This window comes from Sceloporus undulatus, chromosome 6, assembly GCF_019175285.1.
Source record: "Sceloporus undulatus isolate JIND9_A2432 ecotype Alabama chromosome 6, SceUnd_v1.1, whole genome shotgun sequence".
Lineage (NCBI taxonomy): Eukaryota > Metazoa > Chordata > Lepidosauria > Squamata > Phrynosomatidae > Sceloporus > Sceloporus undulatus.
Genome location: NC_056527.1, coordinates 53,183,982 through 53,201,893, shown reverse-complemented (window position 1 = coordinate 53,201,893; position 17,912 = coordinate 53,183,982). Strand labels below are relative to the sequence as shown.

Below are 17,912 nucleotides of genomic sequence, written 5' to 3'. Positions count from 1 at the left end.
TTTATCCTCCCAGCTGGAAAAGAGCCTATCCCTGACTTGTCCAAAATGATAGCTTCAATCTTGAACAACTTATCTCAGCTTTTAACTTTCCAAGAGAAGGGCTTTTATTGTGAAAAGAGCCTCCACAAGCGAGCAGACCTCCACTCCCCCCCTTCCCCTTCCCTCCCCACAAGCCTGCCAGAGCTGGCACACTTTGAGCATTCAACAACTACAAAGTTTGCTGGCTGCTAACAAGCCTTGAGCCCCAATGCCGTCCCCACCAGCATGCATTTCAGAGCCAGTCTGCCAAGGAAATAGTTCTAGCACACTCCTTGGGCCATCTGGGAAGGAGTTTAGCAACAGAGCCCACACTCTGGGGATGGGAGAATTTAGCCCCACTCGTGCAGTGGGGAACAAGAGGCTCATCTGGCTGAGCAAATGACCCTATTCTTCAGGGGTGATGGTTGGGGTGGCATCACCTTGAAAAGGTAACATCTGATTGGCATTACAAAAGGTGGTGGTAAGCCATGCAGAGGCACAGTATGGCAACGGCTGAACCTCTGGACAAGCAAATGCTTCATCTGAAGAAGCTCAAGAGATGATGGGTCCAGCACAGTGGTGATGGTACTGCTGGAGAAGAAAAGCTAGGTGGTAATTTGTGGCCGTTGTCTTCTGCTGGAAGTGAAAATCAGGGGAAAGGAAGAGATGAGAACCATCAGCTGGAACAGGGTAAGGCTTAGGAATAAAACATTCAAGAGAAAGGTGGAGGGTCTCCTGGAAAGTAAAACACTACAAAGAAGAGGACCCCAAAAGGAAGACAATACAGCCTTGGAAGAAAATTCACACCCAGAATTACACCTGTAACAAAAATATGCAATAGCACTTAAATGAATTTTGTACTTTATTTTGTGGGTATAATTTTACAGGTATAATTTTGTTGTGAATGTTGTCTGAGGTGTGCATTTCATTCTTCATAGGGCTACTCTTTGGATGAGCATTGTTGCTGTTTTTGTTGTTGTGGGCCTTTAAGTCATATCTGATATATGGTAACCCTAAGGTGATGCTATCATGGGGTTTTCTTGGCAAGGTGTGTTCAGAAGAGGTTTGCCATTCCCTTCCCATGAGACTGAGTGTGTGTGACTTGCTCGGGATCATGGCCGAGGAGGGATTTGAACTCTGGTCTCCAGAGTTGTAGTCCAATATTCAAACCATTACGCCATGCTGGCTCTCTCAGAAGTAAATCCAGTGGAGCTTCATGATATTTGTTCCCAAGGAAGTGTACGTGTGCATAGGACTGTAGCTTCCATCCATGTGAGGTATATAAAATACATCTACAATAAAATATATGTAAAATACATAGTGGGAAACGGTAGAAGAGAAGGACTGGTTCTCAAGGACTTTTGGTGCAGTATGCAAAAGGATCTTGTAGCACCTTTGAGACTAACCATGTGAAAGAAGTTGTAGCTCAAGCTTTCATAGGCTTGGTCTTCCTCAGTGGTTAGCAAACTGGGTAGGGACTTGGGAAGCTCTGAGTTTTAGCCATTAATGAATCATGGAGTTTATTGAATGAGTCTGGCTCTGTATCTTTCTTTCTAACTATCCTACCTTATGGGGTTGTTGTGAGGAAAAAAGTGGAGAGGAAGGGAGCTGCATGTGCTGCCTTGAGCTCATTGGAGGGATGAGATATACAGATAACTATTTGTTTTTAAATGATTCTCCAGTCAGTGCACACTTGGCTGCTCTTTCAGGATTTTCCTTAGTGGGAACCACTTTCCACTACATTGATTTCAGGGTTGTTGTTTTGGAACTGGACAAACAGGGCAGGAATTCTCATGATAGATGAGACAATCTAAGACACAAATGATCCATTTCTACCGCATCCCTCCCCTGTCTAATCAGGATCAATGGGTCTGAATTGGTGGGGGCAGGCAAATGAGATTCTGAGGGGGCATTCAGAACTCCTTTTTTTTTAAAAGCACAACAACAGGAATCATCTCACTCACACATTCCAGTTTTGTGATTCACACTATGGAACCACATCGATCCACATCGGTCCTCATCTCTGCAAGTTCAGTTGTTCACACATGCAAGGATTCAAATAAAGATGGAGTTGACGATGCAAATGCATTTGGGACTCCTTTTTTGCTTCCAATGTCTGTGGTATTTTTCTTCTGTGTTTTATTAACACATAGAAGTAAGGTATCTGAAAGAGACTTGAGTTAGAAAAACCTAATTTAAGTGACAATGAGAGTTTGAACCTAGTGATATCCATGTAGTCAGTGAATGTACATAATAGACAATTGCATTTACTGCAAGCAAAAAACTGATAGGCGTTTCCTACATGTGGCAGTCATTAAAGCTGTGGTTTATGCTGCCTGTCATTTATAATGGAGGTTTGATCAACATTTCAGACTTGGGAAGAATGTACTGTTTAGACCAGAATATGGAAATGTTATTTTTTCCAAATATGACTCCCAGGGTACTCCAGCCATTGGCCATGCTGGCTTCTTGTTGTTGCTGTTGTATGCCTTCAAGTCATTACTGATTTATGGTGACCCTATGGTGAATCTGTCATGGGGTTTTCTTGGCAAGTTTCTTCAGAGGGAGTTTACCATTGCCACTCTCAGAGGCTGAGAGAGTGTAACTTGCCCTAGGTCACTGCTTTGTGTGTGTTTGTGGGTGCACACATCTCTTTCACTCACACAGATTTAATCCTACATTTTTCCTAAGGAATTCATATATGTCTACGCTCATTTTAGCCTTGCTATAACTCTGTTTAGCATGTCAGGCTGAGAAGCATTGAGCTTCGTGGATGAGCAGAGAATAACACTTAGGTCTTGCCAGTCAAAATCTGGACTCTATTTACTATACCAAATATGAGAAGTTACCTTCTGAATACATTTACAGAGTACTGCCTTTTCCAATAGCAAGATTATACGCATGTTCAAAAATGCAGTTCTTCACTCTTGTAATCACCTGAGTGTGGTTGTGATCCTCTTACATTTTTCAATCAGTATATTTTCATTATATTAAAAAGTACATAGGATAATTTTCTGATGCTTACTGTACATTCTCAACATTCCCATCCATATCAGTTCCAGAAAACATCTAGGAACTTTTGTCCAGAAAGTGGATTTGAAGTCAACATTTTTTTGCCCACATCTGTTAACTATTGTCCTGCTGCATTTCAAAGTCATCAGTGCTTATCACAGAACTTACAAATGTTACAAATGGCTAGGGGATTTTGGGAGGTGCAGTAACCTTTTCATGCTCTGCCTTCATATAACAGAGGGTGGCAGTCATAGCAAGGATGCTGGACAACATTTGACATGCTAGAGAAGGGAGTTGTTTAACAATGGAAAATGTGGGAGCGTCTCTTGAAAAACAAGAATGCTGAGCCTGTTTTTTTTGTGGAGCAAAAGAATTGTAGGGATTTCAAAAAAAATGTGCAAGGTTGCACATTTTCAGGACTGATGTAAATACACAGTCAGCATATTAAAAGGAGCCACAGTGTTCCTGGCATTTTTAGTCTGGAGTGGCACCAACCCAAAACTGACAACTGCACAACTGATACTTCTCCATTGCTTAAGAAAAGCACTGCCAAATGTGGGCCTGTCATCTCAGAACAATAGCTGTTTTGGGAATGGGATGCTGTGCTTGGCTTGGAAAAGTTACCCTTTTGGACGACAGTTCCCCAAATCTCCAGCCAGCGTGGCCAGTGGCTATGCTAGCGATGGGATTCTAGGAACTTAAATCTGAAAAAGTAATATTTTCAAGCTCTATATCTTTGCAATTTAGTCCGCACTGGCAAAGAGTTTCAATCTTATTCCTGGTCAGTTGTTCAGGGCCACCTGTATGGGGCAGGACCACAAGATGGAGAATTGCTTACCAGTCATGATAGGACTGCAAGGGTATAGGGATGGGTAGATATTAAAATGCCCTCATTTTAAAATTCTGCTACACAGTGAAATTTTCCTCCAGTCCCCACATTTCAGTAGAGTGTTTATAATACAGTTTAGGCATCCAAAGGAAAGGATAACGTAGAACCCTGTGGAACCCCAGCACTAAAACTTTGTGAACGTACTACAACATTTTATCTGTACAAGGAAGCCATGTACCCTTTGTATGCTGCAGGGACCATATTTGGTGCTTCTCCAGGTGGCATCATTTGGGTTACTGTGAAAATTCATTCCACCATTGACACACATGCTGACTTTCATACAACTGTTCTGTGCTTTATCAGAGAAAAACACATTTTGTAATTTTGACTTTGGAAAGTAATGTATTTGATGGCATTTCAAGGCAATAGTTTCTATACAAGTTTGCAGAAAACCCCCAACCCATTAGATTTTTTAAACAGTTCCGGTCATCACAATAGGATGACTTACACAATATACATTTACTTCCTAGTCACTATTATATAGACTATAGAGTTATTTTACATGTAGAAAATATTGTATTTTTACTTTTGACTTTGTACTTGTATTGTATTTTGACTTACTTTGTTTTGGAAACGTCACAACATACTTTCTAATTAAAATACATTAACTACTAGGGGGTTTATTTTTGTTATTATCTATCAAAATGTTTTTAGTACAGAAACCTCTTTTGTAGTGACCAGTGTCCAAATCAATTTTTTGGTTTGCATCCTCAAATTTTGTCACTGCCCCCCCCCCCCTGAAAACTGTCTCATTGCTCACCTGCATGGTGGATATTGTCCAAAGACCCAATGAAAAGCATACCTCTGCTTCTACCAAAAGCATTTTTGCTTGCCCCTGTTGCTATTAGTTCCCATGGAACAGGTCTCCTTTCCTGCTCCCAACTGGGATGAATCAACTATCTGTGCAAAACTGGAATTCAACACCTTCAGTGGACTGGATCTCTTCTCCAATCTATAGGTCTAAACCTGCCCCTCAGATCTGTTTCATAGGTATAGTGAACCCTCTAGTGCCACATGCAAGGAGTGTAGGGGTTTCAGCAGATAGGAGAAGTCCTGATGTGTGTGAGTCAGAAGACTGCTTATGTAACATTGGCTGGAGCCAGGACATGGCCTTGCTGGCTAGAGGATTTTGGGCACTGTAGTCCAGAAAGCAACTTTTCCAAGCTCTGACTGGAGTCTGTTATTATTGCCCGATAGGGAGGTTGCAGGGAGATGTTAGGGCTTAGAAGGAAATTAAACATTCTTGTTTCATATATATATATGTGTATGTGTGTGTATGTTGTTAGTTTAAGATAGAAGTATTGTATATTATCATATCATCATCATCACCACCACCACCATCATCACATAACACTATAACACAATAACACAAATTAACATTGAACTTCTCACTTCCCAAGTCTGAAAATAGCAATGCTCAGTATAAATCATTTCTGAATATTACTCTCTTAATTCATCCCTGTTTCTGATTCAGCAGCAATTCCTCACAACAACCCACTCTTGGCAATTGTTTGCCCTTTCAAATGCTAAGGATGATTTCTGTCTCCAAAAAGCCTCGCAAATGTAATGTGAAAATGACAATGGCAAAGGCTTCAGTCTGGCTTGCATACTTGAGCCTTTCTTTTCTAGTGTTCTTGGCACAGAAGCTATCAATTTGGGTCACTCCAGCAAACTCAGAAATCCACAACCTACTTTTTAATCTCTTTGAGTATTTCATTTCCAAGTGGTTTGTTGACTCACAGGAATAAGTGATGCCAGGGACTGAACCAAGGAAGACACAGGAGAAAGCATCCTTGTGTTTGTGTGGGCCTTAAGAATATTCCACTACCGTTGAGAGAATCTGTGTAAAAGACTTTGCCCTTTCATGGGTTGCATTTTTGGGTATCTGGATTTTTCTGCTTTCTTATCACCTTGTGGGTGATAATTGGCAGTAGAAGCTGGTTTGGGTTCCTTTGCTAGTACTACAAAGGCTAAAGTGGTGGAAGAAAAATATCTGAGAAAAGAGAACAGCAGGATTTCAGGATTAAAAATCCAGAGGATCCCTGGGACATCCTGCAGAATGTGTATTGCTGCGCTTCAGAGTTTCAGAATTAAAATCTAAAGCATCTGGAAGACCAAAAGAATCCCCACCCCTGATATAAGCCTTTCTGCATAACATTTCTGGTGACTTACATTTGTCAATATGGAAAATAAGAGCTTCATAGTCCTGCTTCCCTGTCCAGCTTATTGATACATTTGTAGGACCAGAAATTGTTTCCTGTGTCTAATAATATGCTGTTTTGAGCTTTAAAAAATACCCAGCCCCCAAATAGTATGCAAATAGTCAATTACACCTCCCAGAAAATTCAAGGGACACAACTGTACATTTAGATAGCATTTTTTATTATTTTTTGCACTGCAGTGGTGATATGGGAATGTGTATATGGCTTCCTCACCCCTTGTTGATAGGGTTGAACCCAGGAAGCATCTTCTCTAGGTGGCAAGCTCTTGCTCACTGAGGGTATCTCAAGGTGGTATGAAAGGATCTAATCTCACAGTTCAACTCATTCATCAGGGCCTCTTGTCTCTCTGCATAGTGTTTGAAAAAGGGGAGGGGAGAGCGCAAGTGACAACGAAGCCTTCTGCAACAACCCAGCTGCATGCAACTTGATCTGGATCCAATCCATTAGTAGCATGTTCTGTAGCCACAAAATACAGAATGTGACCATCTATTACAAATGCTGCTACCCATTTAGGGAAGTCAAATCACACAGCCACATTTCCTTTTCTTTGGTTTTTAAGAGCTGGCTGGCCTTTAATTTGCAAGACATCTCTGCTTCTCTTAAGAGATGGGCAGCAGTGTAAACAAGATTGGCTGTTGGGTTGGTTCTTTTTTCTTTCTTTTCTTTTTTCTTTCTCATACTCTTTGAAACTATAAGTGCTTTCGTACATTATTCTCACTATTCTCTTCCTTCAGCCAAAGCTTAACAAATCTGGTTCGCAAGCAATGATTCTCGCTTGCCCTTTGGTTGAGTGCATTTGGGTGCAGCTGGTGAGTCCCAAGTCAGCTGGGCAGTGAATTCAGGTTTTAACTGAGCCTTCAAAGATGTGCTGAATATAATTCCTAAATAGGTTCAGCCCCTTGGAGAGATCTTTTAAAGACTGGATTCACTGCACCATTGGTAGTGTGTAGAGATGCAGGAGGGTACTCAGGGAGTTTGCTGCCAGATTAATTTACCTTTTGGGCTTCATTAGGGGAAGGTGTGCAGGAGTGGTGCTGTCCCCTGAACGTGTTTGCTTGTTTGTTTGTTTCACAGGAAATACTGCAAATATAACAGATAACAAAGTGGTTAATAAAACAAACAGTTAAAAAATGAACAAATTGCATTAACAATAATGAAGGTGGATGCTATTGGGTATGTTTAAAAAGATGAAAAAGTGGACATCTCTGGGAATGAAATCCTGGTTGAAATTGCTTATAAGACATTGTTCCCAAGTTCTAGAATAGATGATGGAATAGTGGAGTCATCATTTGGAAATTTTTATTAGCATATTCTAGGAATGGAAGCCTATAAAAGAGTAATGTAACATGGACTTCTTCAACTTGTTAATTTAATTTCTCTCTTAATTTCCTCATTAATAAAGTATTTTATAGTCTGCATCACCAACTCTCTATGGTTACATTGCCTGTCTTCCAGTTTTTCTTTATTCTGGTAACAGCTAACAACAACAACAACAGATTAAGTTCTTATGCTTCACATTTTTTGTTTTCACAAATACAGATAATAGTGAAAGACTAGGGCAAAGAGCAACATTTGAACATATTTCTATGTAAATATAAGGAAGCAGTGAAATCCAAGCATTAACGCAAAATGATCATTATTTCCCCCTGGGGCAGGGACAAGAAGAAAATACTGGCCATTTATTAGAAAGTTGTGGAAGGGATGACATCGGGACATTCTGTTCGGACTTTCAAAGTAGGGCCCAAACCTAAATACACAACCAATCTAATCTGTTTAAACAGTTCAATTGAACACTATTTACAAATAAAGTAACACGAATAATCTCTAAACCAAAATAGATGCTAGTTCTTTGTCTGTCGCTCCTGTATCTTGGCACTCCAGAATACTGGAAGCCAGGAGAACACTTATTTCTCTCTTGGGATTTTATCGCATGGCCTCCGGTGCCTGACTTATCTCTTCCGAATTTAAGCCAAATTCAGAAGTTAGGCTGATTTTATCGCATGGACTTTCCCCTCAAAATGGCTTCCCTTTGCCTCCAGTGTTGAATTCGGGCTCCAAAAGTCACTTTGGAGGCCATTTTTTCCAACTCGGAAGTTTCCGATTTGGAAAAAATGGTCCTAAATCCTTCCAGAAACATGGTTCAAAGTTTTATCCTTAACATTTGTATGTATTCATGCATTTATATGATATGCTTGAATATAAATGTTTCTATCTGGATGTAAAGTAATTTTTCTAAACATTTTATTACTTTATGCTGGCTGTGTGCCATAATAAATTTATTCATTCAGTCGTGAAAATGATTTATGGGGCCCAAATTCAACACTAGAGGCAATGGGAAGCCATTTTGAGGAAAAGGTCCATGCAATAAAATCAGCCTAACTTCCGAATTTGGCTCAAATTTGGAAGAGGTAAGTCAGGGACCAGGGCAGTGCGATAAAGTCCCAAGTCTTTGGAATAGTGACATACTGCCAAAACATTTCCCTCATATTTTAGACAGTAAGAAGGGTAGGCACTTGGGGGCAATCCAGTCCCATGTCTTGTCCTCCTGTCCTGCTCACACTGTTACATAAACCCCAGGAGATCAGCTCTTGTGCTAATCTGGAGGAAATTGATTGAATTTCTTGCTTTGAGTTTTCCACCCAGAAACCAAAAAACCAGGAAAGAATGGAATATGTCTGAGACCTCTATAGAAAAACTCCAGTTGGCTTTTCTGAGCACATAGATGGGGACGGGCAACTTTCTTTGGAAACTGCATTGAAACTCATCAGGGAGTATATGAGTACTGTGTTTGGTGCTGTTGTTGTTATTGCCACCAGAATACAACACGTATCTTTTAGCTGGTCACTGCTAAACTGGCACCACAGCGACTCCATGGTGCACATAGAGGAGGAAGGAAACAAGAGGTGAAAGGAGCAGGAATGAGCTTTTTTTCTAGGATAGGCAAGCAAACATTTGACATGATTTTGGTAGAATGGTTGTGGCTGCAAGGGCAGTGCTGCTAGTTTAACTTGGTGGCAGATGGACAACATGGCAGGGAGTAAAAGAAATAGCCAAGGGGCTGCAATTTGCTCACCTCAGACGTACAGAAATTAGGCACCCTTTCTGTTTCTTTTGAGGAAAGTCTCCACTGTTAATTCAGCTCTCTTTCATCGGGGTATCTTGGAATCTGAAGAATGCACTTTACAACTCCTCAGGAGGGAAAAATGGAAATTAGATCTGCTGACTTGTACGTTTCTTTCCAAAATGCCTTTGAGGGAACCTGATGCTATCCCCTGTGAATAACTTTTTTAAAAAACAGCTTTTAAACCAGTACAATGCTGATTCCTGGGGAAGGGAACTGAAAATCTGTACAGTGGTGCCTCGGGTTACGAAATTAATTCGTTCCGCCATTCCCTTCGTAACGCGAAAATTTCGTAACCCGAAATAGCTTTCCGTTAGCGCTGGAAGCCTATAGCATTTGAATTTCGCGCCAAAATGAATTTCGTAACCCGAAAAATATTTCGTAACCCGAAACAGTTTTTGCCAATCCAACTTTTTCGTATCCCGGAAATTTCGTAACCTGCGCATTTCGTATCCCGAGGTACCACTGTATGTGGTTTTCTTGAACTCCTCTTGAAAAGAGACCATTAAAAAATGGGGAGGGAGTCATTTATGTACTCTTAAAAATCTCCAAATCATCAAGGATACCATGACAACATAAAGCTGCTTTTGAGGCAGCTGGTGTCATAACTGGTAATTCCATCAAGAATGAAGAATATAAAATTACTTGCTTCAACCCTCTTTGTTTATGGTTTAAGCATACAGAGCCCTAAATTTTAGGTTGAAGTCTTACCTTGGAATAAGCCCTATGGAATTCTGTAGGACTTACGGTACTTCCAAGTACACATATATTGGCCTGTGCTATACATCTGGAATGGCCATTCCTTATTTACACACTTCTGAAAGAGAGTGTATCAGTATCATACAGTTGTAGCAGTCTGATGCCATTTTAATTGCTATGGCTCCATCCTAAGATAAAACATCTTTTAAAAATCATCATTTTTCACGTACATGTGGAGTGTTCTGTGCCATTCTAAAACTTACCTTTGGCCTCTTACCCTGCATTTTGCCATAACAGAAAATAAGTGAGGATTGTCCATGCTGCTGGGAAGAAAACGTATCCAGTGGGGAACAGCAAGAGCAGTGTCAAAGAGTTACCCAGGCTTTTGGCTATGATCTCAACATTTTAATTAAGAATTGAGAAGCAGTAGCTCACAACAAAGTGCAGAAGCACCAGGGACATAGCCGGGGGGGGGGTTTCTTGGGGGTCAGACCCCCCTTCCTTTAGAAAAATGAATGGTGTGTGCTGCTGTGCCGTCACACCCAAGCCCCATTGTAATGGTGGCACTTAGTCTGGACGCCCCCCTTCCTAAAATCCTAGCTACGTCCCTGGAAGCACAATCCAGTATGCAGTATTTGGCAATAAAGCACTGGCCAACCTGAAATAAGGCACACACACAGTTGACTTCTTCCAAAGCCCTTGGAGGCTTTTATCTTCCTGTTGCAAAATATATGCAAAGTATTTGCAACAGAAGCTCTGACTTCTGTCAACATACACTGTCTTCTCCAACAAACACTGAAGCACACCAACTCCTCTCTTCAACCCACACTTGCCTTGGGTTCCAGAGCCCTTATATACAGTGGTGATACCATTAGGGTTGTTGACACATGGTGTTTCTTAACATTTACAGCCATAGATATTATTTTATCACTTTTTAAAGGGACATTTACCCAACAGATATAAATATATATATGACTATAAACACACACACACACGCACAATATGATATCCTGGGATTTATAGTGTAAGGTACTGTGATTAGAATTACGTGCTAGGGAGCTCTGGTGTTGCACATCAGGGGAGTGGACGCTATAACTCCTTGGCATAGAATTCTGATTTCTCCACCAAACTACAAATATCAGGGTTCTGTAGAATGGAGCCATGGCAGTTATACTGGTATTGAACTGTGTCATTTAATCGCATCCAGAAAGTCTGGGTGACAAGTTAGACTGCAAAACAGCATGAACACCACCCTCTCTTCAGAATATCTTCCAGTGGTGAGTTGGCAAGATGCTGGTGCATTGAGATAGCTATTGATATATTTATTTGTTTGTATTTTTATTCTTTGATTAATACATTTAAAGGATTTCTGCATAAGAAAACGGTCTAGAGTAACGTACAAATCTTAGTGAAAATTGGTATCCTTTATAGTAGGTGGGTATTTGTTGGATTTATACACTGCCCTTCTATCAAAGAATGGCATTCAAGGTCAGTTCTTTGGTAACTACAGGACAAAGCCCTTAAATAAGAAAGGATCATGTGAACATTATGACATGAGGTTGTTGGTTTGAACAGGGGTTTAACTAGAAGCTTGGCAAAATGAAGGCTTTGCATCTAATAATAATTCTCCCCTAACTTTATTTTTTCCTTCAGTCCACAAATTTCTAGTATTGCAGAGAATAAGACTCCAAAATTAATTTCACCTAGAACTCTATTATTTGTTCTGTTTGCATTCCTTTGGTACCTCTGCTTGCTTCTTTTCTTTGGATGCCTAGGCTATATCTTTAAATGCTCAGCTGAACTTGTAAGTTACTGCAGTAATAGACATTTGGGGACTGAAGGAACATTTCATTTGGGGGCAGAATTCTTATTCTGGAATTTTCACCCTCTAGTAGCTACACCTAGCATTAGTGTACACTACTTTGGCAGGTGAAAGCAATTTCCAAATATTTTTTCACCTTTCTGGGGAAAGCATGGGCCATTACATATTAGCCAGATACAGGAAATGAATATTCCTGAAGCGTCTTTGCTCTACGGAATAATTGTGCTCTTTTGAAAGAACCACGTTTTCCCCAGTCTTTTTCCAGTGCTTGCTTTTCGTTTTGCCTACCTAAGTTGCTGCGCCAACTTTGTACAAAGAATAAAGCAGAGAAAAAAGAGTTTCTTTCCATTTAGAAGCAAACGAAGCAAGACTTCTGAACTTTTTGTAATCCCTCAGCCCTTGTGTTTGAGAAAGAGCTGAGAGAATAGATGGAATTGAAAGCAGTTAATATCAAGCAAATAAGGCCTGCAAAAAGCTGTTTATTTTTTGAAGTGAATACACTGGCTTTTAGGATTAAAGCTGTGGTTTTGAAAAGGCAGCAGACGCTGGTGCGTCTGACTGAAAAAGCACTCTTTCCATGGATCACAGGCTGCCTTGAATCTCAACTCCCTACAGGCTGAAAGATTTATAGGGCAAAGATGCAGATGACAGAGAAGAAATGAAGCTTTTTCTCCCAGGCCAAATCTAAAGACCATTATAATTGTATGATGGGCTTGTTTGGATAGTCCTCTCCTTGCATGTTGTGGGAGCCTTACTGTCTCCTTCATCAGATGGATGTGTCCTACCACAAAGACCTGTGCATATGCATGCACCAGAGTTATGCTCGAGGAGAGCCTAGGTCCAAATTACAGTTGAGTAAATATAAATGGGATGTCACCTCCTATTCAGACATACATGTATTGGATTTATTGCATGTGTCCCATTCAGACATTACTTATGTATGTGGATGTTTAGTGTGACCAGCATATTTTGAGAGAAGCGCCCCAAACAAAAGCATAATTTGTCACCACTTGATATGACAACAAGGATTGTTCACAACCTTATATTGTTGATGTGAATATTCACTTTACCTGCACCAAGCAAAGAACTCAGAGGAAAAAGGAAAACTTGGATTAGTAGCATCACTGACGGGGTGCGAGGATGCAGACCGCACTGAGTGACACCCCAGAAGAGGGGGTGACACTCGGTTGGCCCCCCGCAGCCACTCCTGGGCCCACATGGGTGCTGCTCTGGGCCTGGGGGGTGTCTCCAGCCCATGTGGGCAGCTGTTTCCTTGGCCACCCAGTTGTTTTTCATAGGGTTTTCTTGGCAAGTTTCTTTAAAGGGGGCTTGCCATTATCATCCTCTGAGGCTGAGACAGTGTGACTTGCCCAAGGTCATCTAGTGGGTTTTAGTGCTCGAGCTGGGAATTGATCTCTGATCTCCAGAGCCATACTCCAACAGTCAAACCATTACACCATGCTGGCTTCTATAAACATAGAAGCCATCTCTTCTCAAGATATTTGAGGATAAATGCACAGTAATTATAAGGAGGCTTCCGTCAACTGTGAGAACCCAGTCTCCCCTGCCTTCCATGAGGTCAGTCTGGATGTCCATCTCACACAGTATAGTCTCCTCTTACCTGCAGTGGCTCTACAGAGTATCCTGCAGCAGTCTTTTTAAACATCAACTGATGTAGATTGGACCCAGAAGCATGCTTTACTACTGAGCTATGGCCTTTGTGCAACAGATGTTCCTAAGTTTTAACTGAAACATTATGCCCTTTTGATCAATTTGTTCAGCCATTCTGGCCACACCACAGCATCGACATTAGACATGTTCTTTTCAAATACATATTTATTTTGTGAAAGAGAATAAGAAGTACCACTTGGTTTTTTAATGAACAGGGCACAGTTCTGAGCCAGAGACTGAAGAGATGTGAGCTCAAACTTGCCACATTCAGAGAACAGAAGAAGCAGGGCTGGCCAGAGACATTTTGCTGCCTAAGGAGAAGAACAAGATGATGTCTCCTTCCACATGTAGAAGCTGATTGATCTTCCAGTTGAATATCAGCAATGGAATAACATCCTCTACCATGTTTGAGGTCAGCAGGGCAACTTAGGGGATCAAGACAGTTTATTATGTGCCATGTGCAGCGCTGTTCTCCTACAGAGAGAAATGGCCAGGGGGCTCAGGAGGGAATGTCAAGTAACTGTCATTGTTGTCTCCCAGCATCTTCTGCCTGAGGCAATGTCTGCCCTGTCTAATGATAGGGCTGGTCCTGAGAAGAGCAAATAATATTTTGGTCTGGCGACGGGCAGTAGTTCTCTTAAAGAAGGGAAAATAGTGTGAAAGAAACAAAACAACCAGTAGTGTGCACAGAACACTTCTCCTTCTAGTGTAATCATGCAGCTGCTGTTTGACTTTGGCTTATGGCAACCGTACGAATAAGAGACCTCCAAGAGCCATGACCACCAGCTGCCCTGCTCAGATCTTGCAAACTCAGGACTGTGGCTTCCTTGATTGGATCTATCCATTTGTAGTGTGGACATTTTACCAGGTAATATATGTGCAGTACAGACCGCCGAAAAACGGTGGCCAGCCTGCGCCTCTTTTTCTTCTGGAGGGAAGCCGCAGCTGCCAAACCGCATGGCTTCCCTCCAGTGGAAAAAGAACCCGTTAAAAGCCATGCAGCGCTTACGTAACAATGGTAGCGCCTATCTATACAGGGCGCCACCATTATTACGCCACTGCCACGTATTAGGGTTGCAGGGCATGCGGTTGCTCCGCCCCCACACAACCCTACTATGTGGCCAGGCACCATAGTCCTTTCTGGTGAGTCATATCATCTCATGATATGTCCAAAATACAACAGCCTCAGTTTAACCATCTTGGTTTCTAGTGAGCATTCAGGCCTGATTTGCTGTAGAACCCATTTACTTGTCTTTTTAGTGGTCCATGATACCTGTAGAATTCTTCATTAGCATCACATTTCAAATGAGTTGAATTTCTTCCTATCAGCTTTCTTCACTCTCCAGTTTTTACAATCATACATAGAAATCAGAAATACAGTGGCATGGATGATTGACTTTGGTTTCTATTGATATATCTTTACACTTGTGGATCTTACCTTGTTCCTTCACGGTTGACTTTCCAAGTCTTAGGCTGCTGCAACATTGCCTAAATAATGTTTGACACCTCTTTAATTGCCATGACTCAATACTATGGAATTCTGGGATTTGTAGTTTTGTGAGATATTTAGCCTTCCCTGTTAGAGAGCTCATCAGATTAAAATTTCAGAATTCCATAGCACTGGAACTTAAACAGAGGCTGGATGGCCATCTGTCAGGGATGCTTTGATTTGGATTTCCTGCATGGCAGGGGGTTGGACTGGATGGCCCTAGTGGTCTCTTCCAACTCTATGATTCTATAATTCTATGATTCTATGAACCATAGAAGTTAAAATAAGGTCAAAGTGCTTTATTTCTGCAGTGTGGCAGCAGTCCTGCTCTCCTGATATTTTGACTACAGTCACCATTTTGATTAATGGCTGGGTCATGGTATAGAGAGATAACGTTAAATTATTTCTATGTCTTCATTACCCATGTAAAAGAAATGTATATATGGGCAGTGATAACACTAGAATACCACATTAACATTTAGAGAGGTGTTTAAAATGTTCTTGTTGCCTTCAGCTTTGTAATCAGAGACATAGCTATTTAAAGTAAAAAAGCAACCAACGGAAAAGTGAAACTGAGGGCAGAGTAGGGGTATGGACTCTAATTGTTTGTATCTATGTCTTTCCATTAGGCAGCTGTTTCTATCAGGATTTAACACATGCAGGGAACATTTTTAGTTAGATCACATGAATAATATTCAAATTTCACTGTCGATTATCTGAAGTGCCTCTCTTTCTCATTTTCCAGACTTTAAAATGTTTTGCAGAACCACAGTTACTTGAATTCAGAATTTGCATTAATGAGACTCTTGGTTTTGGTTACAAAACTGTCACTTTTCAAGACAGGTTCAAATATTTATCCGCAACCTTAAGTAGAAAGGCTGCTGGTCTGACAGTTGAGTACAAAGGCTGGTGGCCATGATCCAAAGGGGAGCATGCTCAAAATCATGATATGGAAATCCATCTATCTGCACAATGTCCCATATTAAGCCTCTTATAGGGTTTTGCAGTTTGGTGCAAGGAGATCTTCATATGTGGGACCTTTAGGTCCAGAGCTTCTGCAGGACTGTATTCTCCCATATGAGCCAGCCCAGAATTTGAGGTCTTTCTGGAAGACCTTTCTCTCCATCCACTACATTCACAGGCACATCTGATGGAAACATTGAAGTGAGCCTTCTTGGTGGCTGTCCCAAGCTCTGGAACTCAATTGCAAAGGAGGCTTCATTGGCTCTCTCTTTGTTGTACTGCTTTGCCAAGTGAAGCCTTTTTATTCAGGCAAGCTTTCAGGAATGGACTCTTTTTTAATGGAAAGGGATTTAATAGTGTATTGCACTATTTTTATTTCTTGCCTTTTCAATTGATAAGTTTAAATGGTACTTAATCCCAGCTCAGCCATATATTGGGCCACCTACCCGGTGACCTTGGCCAAGTCACACTCTCTGCCTCAGAGGATGGCAATGGCAAACCACCTCCAAAGAAACGTGCCAAGAAAACCCCATGATAGTGCCACCATAAGTTGAAAACAACACAACAACCACAACAACAACAAAATTTTACATCCAACGTAATTTTGTGTTAACACTAATTTTGTGTCCCCCCCCCCCCCCATTTATCTCTGTTTTATTGTAAATTGCTTTTTAATCCCATTTCTGGGAGAAGGTGGGGAATAAATAACTGGCTAAAAATATGTGTAACAGCTGAGTGGGCCTCCCTGAAACTAGAAGCAAGGAGGCCAACTACTCTGGTGCCTCTCTCTCACACACACATGCCAGATCTGCTGGAGAAGATGAGTTACATGTGCTTGATCCTGTGTGTGTGTGTGTGTGTGTGTGTGTGTGTGTGTGTGTGTGTGTCAGGGGCGGGGGGGGAGGAGCTCTAGTCTGTACATGCAAAAGTAAGCTGGATGCCTTCTCTGTTCTCCTCAAGAGTAACTGAGCCATTCATTCTTCTGCTGCATGGCATTCATGGCACTTTCTAGGCCATGCTTATGAAATCATGCCCTTCATTGTCCTATGAAGAAACAGGCAAATGTAGACACGGGTTTGGTGATGTATGTATAATTTAGAAAATGAAGGATGTCCCAGCCTCTACGGAGACTGAAGGAAAAGCAGACAAGGAAATTAATAGCAGATTTTTGGCATGGCCCCTCTCCATAATTTATGTTAGTTCTATTTTTTTCATGATGCGAGACAAAGTTTACAGCAGAAGTCATGGATAGAATGTATAATAATAATAAAGAGGGACCTAGAGGAGTAAAAGGTACAGATGGAGAAAATAAGGTACTGATGTTATTCCAGAGTTCATGAAGGTCAGATTATAAGATTCATGGTACCACAACATGAGTCTCACATAACTTGAATATAATTCAAGACAGCAGAGTGAAGTCCTAAACCCTCTGTGCAGAGGCTTCTATTGTGTTCCATACTTTTTGGTGAGCACAGTCTCTTCTGTCTGTGCTTAGCAGAAGTCTTAGGCAGGGAAATCTGATTCATTCCTCAGGTCAGGAAGGTGGGAATTCCCAAACACTGTCCAACGCTCATAAATAAACCCGAAGCTAGCATATTTGTAAAACTAATTTTTCCCCAGACCTGTTGGCATCTACTTAAGTATTAAAATAAAAGAAAATACAATAATAAGGGAGGGAAGTCCCAGCCATATTTGAAGCAAAGGCATTGCACAAGGAAGTGTTGGGTATCTCCTTGTGCAATGTTTTCAAAAGTACTTACAACGCTGACATAACTGGGACTTATGCCAGTATAGCCCACTAACAGGTTTCTAACCAAAGTGCCCCAAGGAAACTGTTGTTTATCTGTTTCATTAAAGAAGCTTTTATGGCCAACAGACTGTAACAGCCAGTGTGGAAAGGATAATCCCTTCCTACAGTTTCATGGTTGTGTTCTGAGCATCAAGGGAAATAATACACAGTTTCTCCCTGCTCTCTTACCAGAATTTACAAGGAAGTTATGTTAGGC

General features: G+C 41.2%; 1 protein-coding gene across 1 annotated transcript in view; it reads left to right on the top strand.

Annotated features, from left to right (window-relative positions):
• Nucleotides 1-217: 217 nt before the first annotated feature.
• Nucleotides 218-17,912, top strand: part of GASK1A (golgi associated kinase 1A) — a 42,469-nt gene continuing 24,774 nt past the window's right edge. Inside the window, exon 1 of the mRNA XM_042471101.1 lies at nt 218-708. Within this exon, the coding sequence (XP_042327035.1) occupies nt 685-708 (24 nt within the window). The 5' untranslated portion in view covers nt 218-684. The remainder of the gene's footprint in view (nt 709-17,912) is intronic.